We start from the raw sequence: 18,700 nt of genomic DNA, 5'->3' as shown, positions 1-18,700 counted from the left end.
AATATCTGGGAGTATACATGTGTGTTACTGTCTTGTGCAGTCCAACCCACTCAGGCCCCAGAGACTGAGCAGGGTATTTGAGTTTGCGAATGACAGAAGGAATGGGAATGTATATATTTTTTATTAATACTTTTTGGGAGTTTGTGTGGATTCATCTTAATTTTCCCTTCCCCTATGGAAGGGAAAATTATTTTGTAAATATTTCACCCCCGTCCATTTGGTGGCGACAATACGCCTTTTGCGTGTAGTTCACCATGAAACACAAAGAAGAAGAAAAAGGAAGTAGGAAGATTTGGAGACTAGTTTGTTTTGGTTATGAACATTCCTTGCGGATTCAATACCTACTGACTGGACGGAATAGGCCGACTACCCACCTCACTCTGTCGAAAATGTCTAAACTACAGTCGTTTCGTGTGTTTTTAAATGAGCGTTTAATGGCTGCTGCCCTGGATATTTTCGCGGCAGTTGAGAAAACGGTGGCAGAGTACAAGGAGGAGAATGATCGGCTACGGAGACTGCTGCGGATCACACCGAAGATAAAACTAAGTAGAATTGGTTAGTATGTAGCTAGTAGATATCTACCAGGGGATCTAGGGTTATGTACTTATGTAAGGGATAAACGCCCGACAATTTTTCCCCAAGCTGGTAATGTACAGAACTCAGGCCCTTATCCCGCTTATATACCACAGTTGCCAAATAAAACAATACTAAAGTCCACTTAACGGAAAAAAGTGTTTATTTAACGTTGTGTGTGTGTGTGTGTGTGTGTGTGTGTGTGTGTGTGTGTGTGTGTGTGTATATATATATATATATATATATATATATATATATATATATATACACACACATACACACAAGATATTGAATACTTTCTCATCTTTTGGTTGCTAGATGCGACCCAGTCTTTCATTTAGTTCGATATTCATGGACGCTGCCCAGTTCGTTCTATAGCTATGTTCCATGGTCGCTGGCAACGTTCTTGCCCCTTGCTTGCTAGCTAGCCAACTAGCTACGGCTAATACAGTCACGACCTCTGCAGCCAGTAGCTACATTTGCGTGTGTTTAAGCTGCTTTCTATTGACGTTAATTTGGATACATCCATACCAACGAGCGGATGTTGCCCGATGCTTCAATTTCATATCCCCCTAGACGGGGGACTGGGGGATATTTAACTTTTTTAAAGCGAATTTCCTGCCATTCTACGTATTTTGACACAGGCCTAAACTATGACCAGGGTGGGAAATCAAAACCATAGGTCTGGTGTATTCAGGATACTTTGAACATTTAAATGAACACTCAAACTTCGACGACTTTGTTACTTGTAGCTTTTTGGGGGGTGTAATTAACACTTTTAGGTTCACAATCTGTTCAACACAATTATTTTTATAGTTACAAATCAGGTCACCTAAAAAACTTCCCTGCTAAAACACACTGTAGATCTATCTGTCTGCTGCTTTTAAGTTGCCACAGCCTAAATGACAATCACCAAATGAGGGGACTAATGTGATTAAATCGATTTTTGTATATGCCGTCAAAAGGCTGCATTCTGCTATAAGGATGGGAGTACCAGCAACCTAATTTAGTTGACAACATCCTTTTAGTTAAATAAATTCAGTGGAGAACATTCTCTCTCTCCATTCAGCTCTACTCTAATCTTGAGGTGTGTTTCTTTAAAACATTTATCCAATCCTGTTGATCCCTTACATAACTATAGAAAAAATAATGTTAACCTTTGTTTAACTAGGCAAGTCAGTAAGGAACAAATTCTTATTTACAATGATGGTCAAGGAACAGTGGGTTAACGGCCTTTTTCAGGGACAGAACAACAGATTTACATCTTGTCAGCTCCGGAATTCGATTACTTTCGGTTACTAGTCCAACGCTCTAACCACTAGGCTACCTGCCGCCCCTAGACCAATGAAATGCTTCAATGTGCCACGGGTTCAAAGTGCCGTGGCAAGACAGGACAATTAGAGGTTTCGCTCGTGATGTTAAGTTGCTGGCGCAGATGAGATCGCATGCTCCGATTTCAAAACTATTTGGAGCACAGTTGAAAAATGTACGTGCTCACTATACAGTGGACTAATTAGAAAAATAAAAGCAGTATTTTTAATGCGTTTGATATGAGGTGTGCTGTGAGAGCGTGAGAAGAGGGTCAAAGGAGTGTGTCTCACAGCCAATGCGTGAGACTTACGAGGAGATCGCATTGCATATCAAACATTAGGCTAGAAGCTAGCTAAATACACTATATATACAAAAGTATGTGGACACCACTTAAAATGAGTGGATTTGGCTGTTTCAGCCACACCCTTTGCTGACAGGTGTTTAAAATCGAGCACACAGCAATGCAATCTCCAAAGACAAATATTGTCAGTAGAATGGTGTCACTGACAGTGACTTTTTCAACATGGCACTGTCATAGGATGCCACCGTTCCAACAAGCCAGTTTGTCAAATTGCTGCTCGGGTGAACTGTCTTTGGAAGCAACTTCAGCACAAGAACTGTTCATTGGGAGCTTCGTGATATGGGTTTCCATGGCTGAGCAGCCGCACACAAGCCTAAGATCACCATGTGCAATGCCAAGCGTCGGCTGGAGTGGTGTAAAGATCGCCGCCATTGGACTCTGGAGCAGTGGAAACCCGTTCTCTGGAGTGATGAAGTACGCTTCAGCATCTGGAAGTCCGACGGACTAATCTGGTTTTGGCAGATGCCAGGAGAACGCTACTTGTCCCAATGCATAGTGCCAACTGTAAGGTTTGGTAGAGTAGGAATAATTATCTGGGTCTGTTTTTCATGTCTCAGGCTCGGTCCCTTTGTTCCAGTGAAGGGAAAGTGGAAAGCCTTCCCAGAAGAGTAGAGGCTCTTGTAGCAGCGAAGGGGGAACCAACTCCATATTAATGCCCATGATTGTGGAATGAGTTGTTCGACGAGCAGGTGTCAGCTTAATCATGGCTGGGAAGACAGAAAAATAATTAATTTGTACACTGCAAATTGACCAACTAAGCTCAAAAATGATTTACTTTTAACAATGCACACCTGTTAATTGAAATGCATTCCAGGTGACGACCTCATGAAGCTGTTTGAGAGAATGCCAAGAGTGTGCAAAGCTGTCAGGCAAAGGGTAGTTACTTTGAAGAATCTCATATAAAATATATTTTGATTTGTTTAACACTTATTTTGGTTACTACAATGTAGAAAATAGTACAAATAAAGAAAAACCCTGTAATGAGTAGTTGTGTGTGTCCAAACCTTTGACTGGAAATTTTTGGGTGTCTACCTTCTGATTGCTAAAATAATGATGATCACTTCCTCAATTCAAATATTATGGCGACACTATACCAAAGATGGTTTGATATGGCTTAGAAACTGGGGAGCCAAGCTCGAGTTCTCAGTGTAGCCTGCTATTGCCTGGACAGGTTGAAATATCTTTTAATTCCTAGAATAAAAACCTCCAGGCTTCTGCATAACAATCCATTTATTTAAAAAAAAAAAAAAAAAATACAGGGGCCAGTTTTGAACAAACTAATCAGGTCCAAATCGTCCTCTGGAATAACGGACATTGTGGGGTAATAGTTGCATAACCAACGTTCTAGTAAATACTACTCCTGTGCAAATAGGGCTTTAAACATTTAATTTTTATTTTATCTATCTCTGATCCCGAGCGTTCCATTGAGGGCTCTAGGGACAGGCCGTCCCGCTTGCGGGACACCTGTCGACAGCATCCTGTGGAGGGCATTCAATTCTAATAAATAATTGTAATATTAAACATTCATGAACATACAATTATCTTAAATCATTTAAAAGCTTAAATTCTTGGTTTATCTAACGGCGTTGTCCTATTTACAATAGGCTTTACAGCGAAAGCATACCATGCGTGATTGTTTGAGGACGGCATCCCACAACATATTTTCAACCAGCACAGGCCTCATAAAATCACAAATAGCGATTTAAATAAATCACTTACTTTTGAAAATCTTCCTCTGTTTGCAATTCCAAGTGTCCCAGCTACAACATGAATGTTTGTTTTGTTAGATAAAATCCTTCTTCATATCCCAAAAAGTCTGTTTTAGTTGGTGCCATCGATTTCAGTAATCGACTCGTTCAACATGCAGACAAAGGAGTCCAAAAAGCTACCGCTAAACTTTGTTCAAACAAGTCAAACTACATTTCTATCCAATCCTCAGGTATCCAAAAATGTAAATAAATTATAATATTTAATACGGAAAGAAGTATGTTCAATAGAAAAGTAAAATTAGTAAGCGCACAGTCTATTGGCGTGCTCTTCACCGTGCGCGCCAACAGACTGATTTTGAACCAGGAGTCTTTGTACAAAAACTCTAAATTCTTGCTCGTTTTTGAAGAAACAAGCCTAAAACAATGATCAAATCAAATGTATTTATATAGCCCTTCGTACATCAGCTGATATCTCAAAGTGCTGTACAGAAACCCAGCCTAAAACCCCAAACAGCAAGCAATGCAGGTGTAGAAGCACGGTGGCTAGGAAAAACTCCCTAGACAGGCCAAAACCTAGGAAGAAACCTAGAGAGGAACCAGGCTATGTGGGGTGGCCAGTCCTCTTCTGACTGTGCCGGGTGGAGATTATAACAGAACATGGCCAAGATGTTCAAATGTTCATAAATGACCAGCATGGCCCAATAATAATAAGGCAGAACAGGTGAAACTCGAGCAGCAGCACGGCCAGGTGGACTGGGGACAGCAAGGAGTCATCATGTCAGGTAGTCCTGAGGCATGGTCCTAGGGCTCAGGTCCTCCGAGAGAGAGAATTAGAGAGAGCACACTTAAATTCACACAGGACACCGAATAGGACAGGAGAAATACAGTCCAGATATAACATACTGAACCTAGCCCCCCGACACATAAACTACTGCAGCATAAATACTGGAGGCTGAGACAGGAGGGGTCAGGAGACACTGTGGCCCCATCCGAGGACATCCCCGGACAGGGCCAAACAGGAAGGATATAACCCCACCCACTTTGCCAAAGCACAGCCCCCACACCACTAGAGGGATAACTTCAACCACCAACTTACCATCCTGAGACAAGGTCGAGTATAGCCCACAAAGATCTCCACCACGGCACAACCCAAGGGTGGGGCACCAACCCAGACAGGAAGATCACATCAGTGACTCAACCCACTCAAGTGACATACCCCCCCCCCCACCCCCCCCGGGACGGTATGAAAGAGACCCAGTAAGCCAGTGACTCAGCCCCTGGAATAGGGTTAGAGGCAGAGAATCCCAGTGGAAAGAGGGGAACCGGCCAGGAAGAGACAGCAAGGGCGGTTCTTTGCTCCAGAGCCTTTCCGTTCACCTACCCACTGGAGCTCTATAGGAGAAAGCCCTGCCTCCAGCTGTTTGCTTAGAAATTCTATGGACAATTAGGAGGCCTGCGTCTTGTGACCGTAGCGTACGTGTAGGTATGTACGGCAGGACCAAATCAGAGAGATAGGTAGGAGCAAGCCCATGTAATGCTTTGTAGGTTAGCAGTAAAAACATTGAAATCAGCCCTTGCCTTGACAGGAAGCCAGTGTAGGGAGGCTAGCACTGGAGTAATATGATCAATTGTTTTGGTTCTCGTCAGGATTCTTGCAGCCGTATTTAGCACTAACTGAAGTTTATTTAGTGCTTTATCCGGGTAGCCGGAAAGTAGAGCATTGCAGTAGTCTAACCTAGAAGTGACAAAAGCATGGATTAATTTTTCTGCATCATTTTTGGACAGAAAGTTTCTGATTTTTGCAATGGAAAAAAGCTGTCCTTGAAATGGTCTTGATATGTTCTTCAAAAGAGAGATCAGGGTCCAGAGTAACGCCGAGGTCCTTCACAGTTTTATTTGAGATGACTGTACAACCATTAAGATGATTTGTCAGATTCAACAGAAGATCTCTTTGTTTCTTGGGACCTAGAACAAGCATCTCTGTTTTGTCCGAGTTTAAAAGTAGAAAGTTTGCAGCCATCCACTTCCTTATGTCTGAAACACATGCTTCTAGCAAGGGCAATTTTGGGGCTTCACCATGTTTCATTGAAATGTACAGCTGTGTGTCATCCGCATAGCAGTGAAAGTTAACATTATGTTTTCGAATGACATCCCCCAAGACGTAAAATATATAGTGAAAACAATAGTGGTCCTAAAACGGAACCTTGAGGAACACCGAAATGTACAGTTGATTTGTCAGAGGACAAACCATTCAGAGACAAACTGATATCTTTCTGACAGATAAGATCTAAACCAGGCCAGAACTTGTCCGTGTAGACCATTTTGGGTTTCCAATCTCTCCAAAAGAATGTGGTGATCGATGGTATCAAAAGCAGCACTAAGGTCTAGGAGCACGAGGACAGATGCAGAGCCTCGGTCTGATGCCATTAAAAGTTAATTTACCACCTTCACAAGTGCAGTCTCAGTGCTATGATGGGGTCTAAAACCAGACTGAATCATTTCGTATACATTGTTTGTCTTCAGGAAGGCAGTGAGTTGCTGCGCAACAGCCTTTTCTAAAATGTTTGAGAGGAATGGAAGATTCGATATAGGCCGATAGTTTTTTAAAAATATTTTCTGTGTCAAGGTTTGGCTTTTTTAAGAGAGGCTTTATTACTGCCACTTTTAGTGAGTTTGGTACACATCCGGTGGATAGAGAGACGTTTATTATGTTCAACATAGGAGGGCCAAGCACAGGAAGCAGCTCTTTCAGTAGTTTAGTTGGAATAGGGTCCAGTATGCAGCTTGAAGGTTTAGAGGCCATGATTATTTTCATCATTGTGTCAAGAGATATAGTACTAAAACACTTGAGCGTCTCTCTTGATCCTAGTTGTGCAGAATCAGGACAACTGAGCTTTGAAGGAATACACAGATTTAAAGAGGAGTCTGTAATTTGCTTTCTAATAATCATGATCTTTTCCTCAAAGAAGTTCATGAATTTATCACTGCTGAAGTGAAAGCCATCCTCTCTTGGGGAATGCTGCTTTTTATTTAGCTTTGCGACAGTATTAAAAAGGAATTTCGGATTGTTCTTATTTTCCTCAATTAAGTTAGAAAAATAAGATGATCGAGCAGCAGTAAGGGCTCTTCTGTACTGCACGGTACTGTCTTTCCAAGCTAGTCGGAAGACTTCCAGTTTGGTGTGGCGCCATTTCCGTTCCAATTTTCTGGAAGCTTGCTTCAGAGCTCGGGTATTTTCTGTGTACCAGGGAGCTAGTTTCTTATGAGAAATGTTTTTAGTTTTTAGGGGTGCAACTGCATCTAGGGTATTGCGCAAGGTTAAATTGAGTTCCTCAGTTAGGTGGTCCTCTGGCGTCCTTGGGTAGACAGAGGGAATCTGGAAGGACATCAAGGAATCTTTGTGTTGTCTGTGAATTTATAGCACGACTTTTGATGTTCCTTGGTTGGGGTCTGAGCAGATTATTTGTTGCAATTGCAAACATAATAAAATGGTGGTCTGATAGTCCAGGATTATGAAGAAAAACATTAAGATCCATTTATTGCATGGGACAAAACTAGGTCCAGAGTATGACTTGCGACAGTGAGTGGGTCTAACAGACTGTTGGCATCTAGTGAAAGCCATAGGAATTGCATTCTGGAAGCTGGAATTACATAGAACCAATAGCCTTCCATTATTAGGATCTGGGAGCTCAAAAAAAAATTCTGGTTGGTTTTTCTTTGGAATTTCACCTGCCATATCAATTGTGTTATAGTCTCAGACATTATAAAATCATTTCTAGAAACTTCAAAGTGGTTTCTAGCCAATACTACTAATTATATGCATATCCTGGCTTCTGGGCCTAAGTAACAGGCAACTTACTTTGGGCACATCAGTCAAGCGGAAATTCAGGAAAATAGACTCTTTAATATATTTCAAAAAAGGCATTTGATAGATTGATCTTAAATGACCTCTGCGCGTTTTCATGAATTTCGTTATCTTGAAGCCAATTCACAACAATATGGGAAAGGATATGGAAGTGAAGCAGAAGGGTCATCACTTTCACCGAAGATTTGTGATTATATTGACAAGATGGTCGGCTAACCACTCTAACAATGGAAATACATGTCCGCAAAAGGCAGGCGGCGAGATCAGGTGAGAACATTCTAGCCAATGAGAGGCCAGATATGCATGTGAACAACAGGTGCAACTCCGATATAAAATCTTTTTGCGCAAAATTGCTGGAATGTCATGCGCATTACACTTCTGCATTGTCTTGGCTGTGTGATTGTCTTTTTCTTGTTGGAGGGTGAACCTTCGCCCCCAGTCTGAGGTCCTGAGCACTCTGGAGCAGATTTTCATCAAGGATCTCTCTGTACTTCGCGCCATTTATCTTTCCCTCGATCCTGACAAGGAAGAGTCTTGGTGCTTCCAAACTTCCAGTTAAGAATTACGGAGGCCACTTGTGTTCTTGGGGACCTTCAATGCTGCAGACATTTTTGGTACGCTTCCCCAGATCTGTGCCTTGAAACAATCCTGTCTCGGAGCTCTACAGCTAATTCCTTCGACCTCATGACTTGGTTTCTGCTCTGCTCTTATATTAACAGGAGTGTGCCTTTCCAAATCATGTCCAATCAATTGCAATTACCACAGATGGACTCCAAGTTGAAGAAACATCTCAAGGATAATCAATAGAAACAAGATGCACCAGAGCTCAATTTCAAGTCTCATAGCCAAGGGTCTGAATACTTATGTAAATAAGGTGTTTGTTTTTTAAATTTTGAATACATTTGCTAAAATTTCTGAACCTGTTTTCGCTTTGTCATTATGGGATATTGTGTATAGATTGAGGAAACATTCATTTGATACATTTTATAATTAGGTTGTAACAGAACAAAATTGTGGAAAAGGTGAAGGGGTCTGAATACAAGCATCTTGTGATAGTGGACTTTTGAAGTTGCTTTGAGACATGATTTGGGGGTACGTGTAAGACTAAGAAGAGATGCAAAGAAGTAATTCAAGTTTTTATTTTATAGAATTGGAATTTCTGTTTTTTTTCTCCTGAATTTACTGATTTCAATTTCAATTGACCCTGATGTCTAAAGGCTGAATAGATAATATCTGCTCCTTTCTCCTTCCCTCCAGACTCCCTGCAGCTCACTCTTGCTGTCTCTGAAGAGGTTCCCTTTGAGCAGCAGCACTGTGAGCAGGAGTGGAGCACGAGACTGGGGCAGGAGGATCCAGAGCCCACACAGATTAAAGAGGAACAGGAGGAACTATGTACCAGTCAGGAGAAAGAGAAGCTTCAAGGGATGGAGGCTGATATCATAGAGTTCAAATTCACTCCTTGTGTGAAAAGTGAATGTGATCAGGAGGACACACTTCAGTCCTTGACTCTTCCCCAAACCCAGACTGTGGAGAACAGAGATAGTGACTCTAAACTAGTGGATCTAAAACCTTTTGGCAATGTGACCCACCTAAATAATCAAAACAATGACTCCAGCCACACCACGTCTATAAAAAATCAACGCTGCCGTGACTGTGGTGAAACATTTGCTCTAAAAGCTGACCTGCAGAGGCATTTGACTCTCACTAAGATGAGACCCAGGGAATGCAGATTCTGCAAAAAACAGTACAACTCCACCTGTAAACTGAAGGCCCATGTTCGACTCTGTCACGTGGATAAACCCTGCTCAATTTGTGGCAAGACCTTCAAATACAAAGGGGTTCTGTCCAGGCACATGAAGACTCATACAGGAGAGACAGGAGAGAAACCATTTAGTTGTGGTGACTGCGGGAAAAGCTTCAAACGCAAGCAGCATCTAACCAACCATGTACGGACTCACACAGGAGAAAAACCATTCAGCTGTGGAGACTGTGGTAAAAGCTTCATTCAGAAGGGACATCTAACCGAACATATTCGAACCCATACAGGAGAGAAACCATTTAGCTGTGGTGACTGTGGGAAAAAAAGCTTCAATCAGAAGTGGCTCCTAACCGAACATATACGGACTCACACAGGGGAGAAACCATTTAACTGTAGTGACTGCGGGAAAAGCTTTAGTTACAAGGGAGACTTAAGGAGGCATATGCTGACTCACACAGGAGAGAAACCATTTAGCTGTGGTGACTGCGGAAGATGTTTCAATCATAAGGGGCACCTAAGGAAGCATATATTGACTCACACAGGAGTGAAACCATTTAGCTGTGGTGACTGTGGGAAAAGCTTCAATCAGAAGGCAGCCCTAAAGACACACATACTGACTCACACAGGAGTGAAACCATTTAGCTGTGGTGATTGCGGGAAAAGCTTCTATCAGAAGGGACACCTAAATGAACATATTCGGACTCACACAGGAGAGAAACAACATGTCTGCTCAGTATGTGGTAAAGGATTCACACAGAAGGCTCATCTGGTGAGGCATATAAACAATGTCCACAAAGAAAGAAAACAGGACGAAAACAGGAAATAAACAAATTAGGAGAAAGATCTGTCAGATGGTGGGAATAAAAAGGCAGGATGTGGACAGGACAACACTCCTAGGAAAACACAAAGAAAAGCAAAATAAGTGTGGGTCATTCATGCTGTAGGTTTCAGATAAATGGAGGAATGATATTCTGTAGGCCTACAATTGGGGTAAGTGTAGCGACCATAGTGCCACCACTACCAACCTTGTTAGCCGAATGGTTTTGGACCTCTGGTGTAATATTTGAGGGGTTTGACTGATCGTCGCAGGAACTGGGGTTTGAGTCCTGGTATTTTTTATTTTTTTATTTTTACCATGTCATTCTTAATCCAGCCCTGCCCTAGGTCTTTGGTGGCTCAGATTGCTCATCTTGCTAAATATATTGTTCTAAACTGTTTGATTTGTCTTCCTAATCATGTTTCTTTAACTTTTAAATATATATTATTTATAACCACAGTAAGGAAAGGTGATAGATAGCCTATGGATATTTTGCTCTGAACTTGCCACCCAAAGCAATTTTAGTCAGGGGCCATATTTAAGTCCTGTTTTAGGCCTCTCAAATATGTACAAATACATCGTACAAGGGAACATATGTATTCCATTCTCTGTATAGTGAACAGAAGATTGCTGTTCAAGGTCATGTATATTAAAATGTAGAGGAAAATAAAGTGCTGGCTAAATGTTTATGGAGTGCTGAACTGCCGAATAAAGATACCCTGTTAATTCTATCCATCATTTTAGGGAGCCTAAAACAGGATATACTCTAAAGCATTTGTCTAATTCAATTTGTGCAATGAAAACAGTTTTTACTATTATCCATGAGTGCTGTAGCTATGCAAAGGTATTCCTGTGACGAACATTACAGCAGCAATTTGATATAGACTTCATTTTATCTGATTTCAAGGGCAGAAGCAAACCAAAAAAGCAAGGGTATATGGGAATGTGTGAAAACAGGGTGAGAGTTGTCCTACTTTCAAAAACACAAATGCTGTTTATTACATGCCACATCAGGCTTGTTGTTTGGGGGCTTACAGTAATTCTGTAAAATTACCTGTGAGACAATGTCTTAAAAAAAAAAATGCCTGCCAGTAATTGCATTGAATCGAATTAATCAGATAGTTGAGTCCAGGGTTCAAAATAGTTAAAAATAATGACTCGATGTACCTAATGTTGAAGTCGGAAGTTTACATACTTAGGTTGGAGTCATTAAAACTCATTATTCAACCACTCCACAACCAAACTATAGTTTTGGCAAGTCGGTGAGGACATCTACTTTTTCCAAGAATTGTTTACAGACAGATTATTTCACTTATAATTCACTATCACAATTCCACTGGGTCAGAAGTTTACATACACTAAGTTGACTGTACATTTAAACAGCTTGGAAAATTCCATAAAATGATGTCATGGCTTTAGAAGCTTCTGATAGGCTAATTGACATCATTTGAGTCAATTGGAGGTGTACCTGTGGAAGTACTTCAAGGCCTACCTTCAAACTCAGTGCTTCTTTGCTTGACCCGTGCGAAAATCAAAATAAATCAGCCAAGACCTCAGAAAAAAATTTTTAGTCTGGTTCATCCTTGGGAGCAAATTCCAAAAGCTTGAAGGTACCACGTTCATCTGTACAAACAATAGTACGCAAGTATAAACACCATGGGACCACGCAGCCGTCATACCGCTCATGAAGAAGATGCGTTCTGTCCCCAAGAGATGAATGTACTTTGGTGCGAAAAGTGCAAATCAATCCCAGAACAACAGCAAAGGACCGTGTGAAGATGCTGGAGGAAACAGGTACAAAAGTATCTATCCACAGTAAAACTAATCCTATATCGACATAACCTGAAAGGCCGCTCAGCAAGGAAGAAGCCACTGCTCCAAAACAGCCATAAAAAAGACTATGGTTTGCAACTGCACATGGGGACAATCTTTACTTTTTGGAGAAATGTCCTCTGGTCTGATGAAACAAAAATACAACTGTTTGGCCATAATGATCATTGTTATGTTAGGAGGAAAAAGGGAGAGGCTTGCAAGCCGAAGAACGCCATCCCAACCGTGAAACACGGGGGTAACAGCATCATGTTGTGGGGGTGCTTTGCTGCAGGAGGGACTGGTGCACTTCACAAAATACATGGCATCATGAGGAAAGAAAATTGTGGATATATTGAAGCAGCATCTCAAGACATCAGTCAGAAAGTTAAAGCTTGGTCACAAATGGGTTTTCCAAATGAACAATGACCCCAAGCATACTTCCAAAGTTGTGGCAAAATGGCTTTAGGACAACAAGTCAAGGTATTGGATTGGCCATCACAAAGCCCTGACCTCAATTCTATAGAATATTTGTGGGCACGACTGAAAAAGTGTGTGCGAGCAAGGAGGCCTACAAACCTGACTCAGTTACACCAGCTCTGTCAGGAGGAAAATTCACCCAACTTATTGTTGGAAGCTTGTGGAACGTTTGACCCAAGTTAAACAATTTAAAGGCAATGCTACCGAATACTAATTGAGGGCATGTGAACTTCCGACCCACTGGGAATGTGATGAAAGAAGTAAAAGCTTAAATAAATCATTCTCTACTATTTCACATTCTTAAAATAAAGTGGTGATCCTAACTGACCTAATACAGGGAATTTTTACTAGGATTAAATGTCTTTAATTGTGAAAAACTGAGTTTAAATGTATTTGGCTAAGGTGTATGTAAACTTATATATATGAATAGTGTCAATAGTATTTTGTTTTCTCTTGGTGTCTTTCTTTAATACAACTCTTATTTTAGTTTTGTATTTTGAATTTAATGTAATATCTTATGTTTCAAATAGATGACCAAGCACAGAACAGAATGTTTTATGTGGACCCCAGGAAGAGTGCTGCATGTACAGTAGTTAATGATAATCCTAATAAACTAAACCTCTGCTTGTGTGTGAATGTGCAGTAAAATGGTTTGTCCATTGTCATGACGATGGTACTATGACGCCTCAGAGTACTAAACGGCAAGGCATCATAATTCAGAAAATGTTGTTATCCTGTCAAGACATCAGACCAACTCTCATTGTTGCAGTTACGGAAATGAATTGTCTGTTAGGTGATCCTAACTGACCTAAGACCTAAGACTAAGAATTTTTACTAGGATTAAACATCTTTAATTGTGAAAAACTGTTCCATGTATTTGATCTATTCTAGAGCTAGCACATCTGATACAACTTGTCAACTAATTATCAAGCCCTTGATTAGGTGAATCAGGTGAGCTAGTTCAGGGCTACAAAAAAATGGTGAAATGTCTGGGGGTACCCGAGGAGGGGTTTGAGAATCACTGATCTGGAGCAAACGCCTATCATTCCTGGTACTGGTATCTTGATATAGTATGAGACAAAAGTTTGGGGAAGAGGATAGTCAGTGGAGAAGAAAAACAACAGTCTTGAGAAAGAGATGCTGGAGAAGAAGAGGGATAGTTTGGAAACAAGAGAGAAAGATGTAGAAAAGAAGGTGGAGAGGAAGAAGGATGTCTCGCTCCTTAAAATATTCCAACATCAGAACAAATTCAGGGTGTACACCTATGTGTTTTCCTCTGCAATGCTTTTGTACATTTCTATGTAAAATATGTATAGTCTTCTCATTCTATAGTTAAGGTTTTGTTGGGGGCTAAAATGTAGACTTTATTGCTGAATAAGTAAATAACAATAAGTATAATATTCTAGGGATTACCAAACGATGTCCCAAATCTCCGCATAGAAGCATCACTAAAGCCAGCTGGAGGCCAAGGTTCTCTGATTATTATCATGACTCGGGTTGCAAAATTCCAGTAGCTTTCCCAAATTTTCCAAAAACCCTGGTTTGGAGGATTTCCTGCTTATTCCCTCCTAATTCCTCTGGGAATCTTCCACATTTTGGGACAGTCACTGTAATTTTACGACTCTAGTCATGACAAATGACTCTGATGACGAAGTACTGGATGTTAGGCTAAAAGCACCATATTGTCGCTTTCAATGTCACTTAGAGTAGTGCTGACGATTTTGACTTATGTAAACATATGTCTTATGACTTATGTAAACATGGTAATTGCTTAATAATTTTTATTCTGAAAATATGCTTATGTACTGGTAGAAAAATGTATACACTCCAATCCAACTTATGAAATTATACTTTTCTGACATGTAGTAATAACATTTGTAAAAAGTTGTCTTTTTTGTCTAAGTTATCTCAGATATTGTCAGCACAACTTAAAAAATACAAATTACAGACACTTCCGCTTGGAACACAACCATTCGATACCATTAGATCGATACCAAAGATTATCTAAACTCAGCAAAAAAAGAAATGTCCCTTTTTCAGGACCCTGTCTTTCAAAGATAATTCGTAAAAATCCAAATAACTTCACAGATCTTCATTGTAAAATGTTTAAACATTGTTTCCCATGATGAACCATTAACAATTAATGAACATGCACCTGTGGAATGGTCGTTAAGACACAAACAGCTTAAAGAGGCCTTTGTACGGACTCTGAAATACACCAAAAGAAAGATGCAGAGTGTCCCCGCTCATCTGCGTGAACATGCCTTAGACATGCTGCAAGGAGACATGAGGACTATGCACGAGAGAAAAGCACACTTAGGGCTAAACTAAGCATAGTTTACAAATTATTCTAACACCTTGCCCCGAACTGCCGCTCTTATGGGTCAGAATATAATGATGTAATTACTTGTCAAAGGTCTCCGTTGGGGTATCTCTTCATGGACCGAGTTCCGCCTCCTCCTCTGATGGCTGCACCTCTTTCGTCTCACCGGGTGTAAGTCTCTGATTTTTCCACACAATGTCAGTCCTTTCTCTTAGTGGTCTGTTTCCTCACCCTCATTCTGTAAGAGGGGTCTTCTGAGGACGGCTAATCAGCCATGTAGATGTTCCAGCATGGGAATGAAGGCAGTGTTTTCACATGATTCCTTGGAGAAAATAACTAGGTGGTCCTGGTTGAATTCACCTTAGATACAGATACAGCTACTCAACCGTAGCATTGATTGTTAACCTCTCTTGGGTAGGGGGCAGTAATTTTGACATCCGGATGAAAAGTGTGCCCAAAGTAAACTGCCTGTTACTCAGGCCCAGAAGCTAGGATATGCATATAATTGGCAGATTTACATAGAAAACACACTAAAGTTTCTAAAACTGTTACAAATAATGTCCGTGAGTGTAATAGAACTGATTTGGCAGGCTAAACCCCGAGGACAATCCATCCAGGGGAGAAAAAAAAATCGAGGTCATAGGATTTTCCAATGGTTTTCTATGGGATACCCTTATTATTAGGAACCTGGTTGCAGTTCCTATGGCTTCCACTGGATGTCAACAGTATTTAGAAATTGTTCGATGTTTTTCTTTTGAGAAATGAAGTAGTCTTATTCATTGTAAGTGTCACTCCAGGTGGACTCTACTGTTTTGGTGCGTGTGAACAGGAGCGCGCGCTCCACGCTGTTCTTGTCTGGTATAAGAAACAGTTTATTCAGTCTTAAATTTTTTTGATTATTTACGTTTTAGGGTACCTGAGGTTGGATTAGAAACGTTTGAAATGTTTGAACCAAGTTTACAGGTAACTTATTAGATACTTTGTAGGCATGTTGGGCGAGTTGAAACCGGTGTATTTCTGAATCAAACGCGCCAAATAAATGGACATTTTTGGGACATAAAGGACATTATTGAACAAAAGGACCATTTTTGATGTTTCTGGAACATTTTGGAGTGCCAACAGAAGAAGATCTTCAAAGGTAAGGCATTAATTATATCGCTGTTTCTGACTTTTGTCGCAACTGCCTGATTGAAAAATTATTTTCATGTGTTTGTATGTGGGGCGCTGTCCTCAGATAATTGCATGGTTTGCTTTCGCCGTAAAGCCTTTTTGAAATCTGACACAGCAGCTGGATTAACAAGAAGTGAAGCATTATTTTGATGTATAACACATTTTCAAGAATGTTACATTTTTGAATTTAGTATTTTTGAATTTCGCGCTCTGCAATTTCACCGGATGTTGGCCAGGTGGGATGCTACCGTCCCCCATCAGACGTTTTTAAGAGGTTCCTTTGTCTTCTTCAACCTCGTGTTGCATTTTGGAGTTGTGACTAATCGTAGACCTTGGCTGCATCGCGTGGTCACTATATAAATTCTCAACTCACATGTTTTATACCCCCGGGTCACAAAGGAGCATTTCCGTCTTTATGGCAAGTTCTCTGGGGCCGTATCTAGTTATATGGCAAGGTATAGATTTGACTCAGATCCAGTTTAGACAACTAACTTCACATTTCATCTTTACAAAAACATATTTGATTTGGACACTTTCCAGACAACGCACAGTATGCAAACTTCAGGTACCTATTATGAAAACTCTTCGAGTTACAATGTTTTCGTTATAATATTGTCATTTAACTTTTAATAACAACATAACAAAAACATTCATTTTCATATTCCATCTATCGTTGGCTGATTTTGTCTGACTACATATATTGTCCCAAAGTACATTTATTGCATGTTACCATCCTGAGGTAGGTTCTCCATAGTGAGAGGACAAAGTATGTGATCCACTATAACCTGACCCGAACAGGCCAGTCATAACAATGTACTCTTCCTTGGCAAATAAAGGTGCAGTTCAGGTATGAATGTATTTGATATTATTTTTCAGTCATATCCAATACCAGGTGTATCAAATTCCAGATTTTGAATGATGCTGTGTCTGCATGTACGTGTTAGAATTATACACTTCAACAGTGTTAACCACTCTTGGTCATGTGACATCAATGGTTACACATTGTAACTATGCAATAGATTAGAAACATGATTTAACTAGTTAAAGGCTGATTTGTAATTCATATATACAGGAATATAATTTAAGACACAGTACACAACACTTCCTATCCATCATGTAAATACTCTAAAACTGGATTCATCTCAATATCTAATGTTCCTTCATCTGCATTGATCTGATAAACACAGAATAGGTGAATTATTGCATCAAATGAGAGACTTAAGTTCAACTAGTAGAGAATGTGAAAGAAGTTGAAGTTCAGTATCCAAGTGCTATAAATACATAATACATGCATTATAAATATTATAACTGTAATATAAATACAAGTTCAATCTGTACTTCAATGCACATCTAGTGTGCATTATAAAAACAGAGGAAGAAAGAGGTGGCGAGAGAGGTGTAAAAGACAAAGGGAAAGAGGTAAGAACAGAGGAGCAGGAAGACGGCATATGATTAATGAATCACAGTGCTACCCTAATATTCTCTCAGTTCATCACAATTATATGATAGTGTCTAGTGGTGTCTCAGTCGGAAAGGTTATCTTAAGAGCAGGTGAGGTGGCGATGATGGGACTGGGGGTTGGCATCCTCTCACATCAAAACATACCTGCAGACAAAAGACAGATGGAGAGAAAGAGAGAGAATTTTATTAAAAACACAAGGCTTAAACATACTAACACTGTCAGTCATCATAATCATCAGGAGGTGAAATGCAAGACTGACCTTGAATCATTAACTCTGGGACAACTACAGTGCCTTGCGAAAGTATTCGGCCCCCTTGAACTTTGCGACCTTTTGCCACATTTCAGGCTTCAAACATAAAGATATAAAACTGTATTTTTTTGTGAAGAATCAACAACAAGTGGGACACAATCATGAAGTGGAACGACATTTATTGGATATTTCAAACTTTTTAACAAATCAAAAACTGAAAAATTGGGCGTGCAAAATTATTCAGCCCCTTTTACTTTCAGTGCAGCAAACTCCCACCAGAAGTTCAGTGAGGATCTCTGAATGATCCAATGTTGACCGAAATTACTAATGATGATAAATACAATCCACCTGTGTATAATCAAGTCTCCGTATAAATGTACCTGCACTGTGATAGTCTCAGAGGTCCGTTAAAAGCGCAGAGAGCATCATGAAGAACAAGGAACACACCAGGCAGGTCCGAGATACTGTTGTGAAGAAGTTTAAAGCCGGATTTGGATACAAAAAGATTTCCCAAGCTTTAAACATCCCAAGGAGCACTGTGCAAGCGATAATATTGAAATGGAAGGAGTATCAGACCACTGCAAATCTACCAAGACCTGGCTGTCCCTCTAAACGTTCAGCTCATACAAGGAGAAGACTGATCAGAGATGCAGCCAAGAGGCCCATGATCACTCTGGATGAACTGTAGAGATCTACAGCTGAGGTGGGAGACTCTGTCCATAGGACAACAATCAGTCGTATATTGCACAAATCTGGCCTTTATGGAAGAGTGGCAAGAAGAAAGCCATTTCTTAAAGATATCCATAAAAAG

General features: G+C 40.3%; 1 protein-coding gene across 1 annotated transcript; it reads left to right on the top strand.

Annotated features, from left to right (window-relative positions):
• The first annotated feature begins 275 nt into the window (after positions 1–275).
• On the top strand, positions 276–13,320 carry LOC135522015 (zinc finger protein OZF-like). Its single transcript, XM_064947887.1, has 2 exons — positions 276–555; positions 9,077–13,320. Exons 1-2 carry the CDS (start codon positions 390–392, stop codon positions 10,402–10,404), a joined length of 1,494 nt encoding a protein of 497 aa, XP_064803959.1. The 5' UTR covers positions 276–389; the 3' UTR covers positions 10,405–13,320.
• The last annotated feature ends 5,380 nt before the right edge of the window (positions 13,321–18,700 follow it).

Source organism: Oncorhynchus masou, chromosome 4 (genome assembly GCF_036934945.1).
Source record: "Oncorhynchus masou masou isolate Uvic2021 chromosome 4, UVic_Omas_1.1, whole genome shotgun sequence".
NCBI lineage: Eukaryota > Metazoa > Chordata > Actinopteri > Salmoniformes > Salmonidae > Oncorhynchus > Oncorhynchus masou.
The sequence above is the reverse complement of the archived record's forward strand: the minus strand, read 5'-3'. Positions and strand labels throughout refer to the sequence as shown.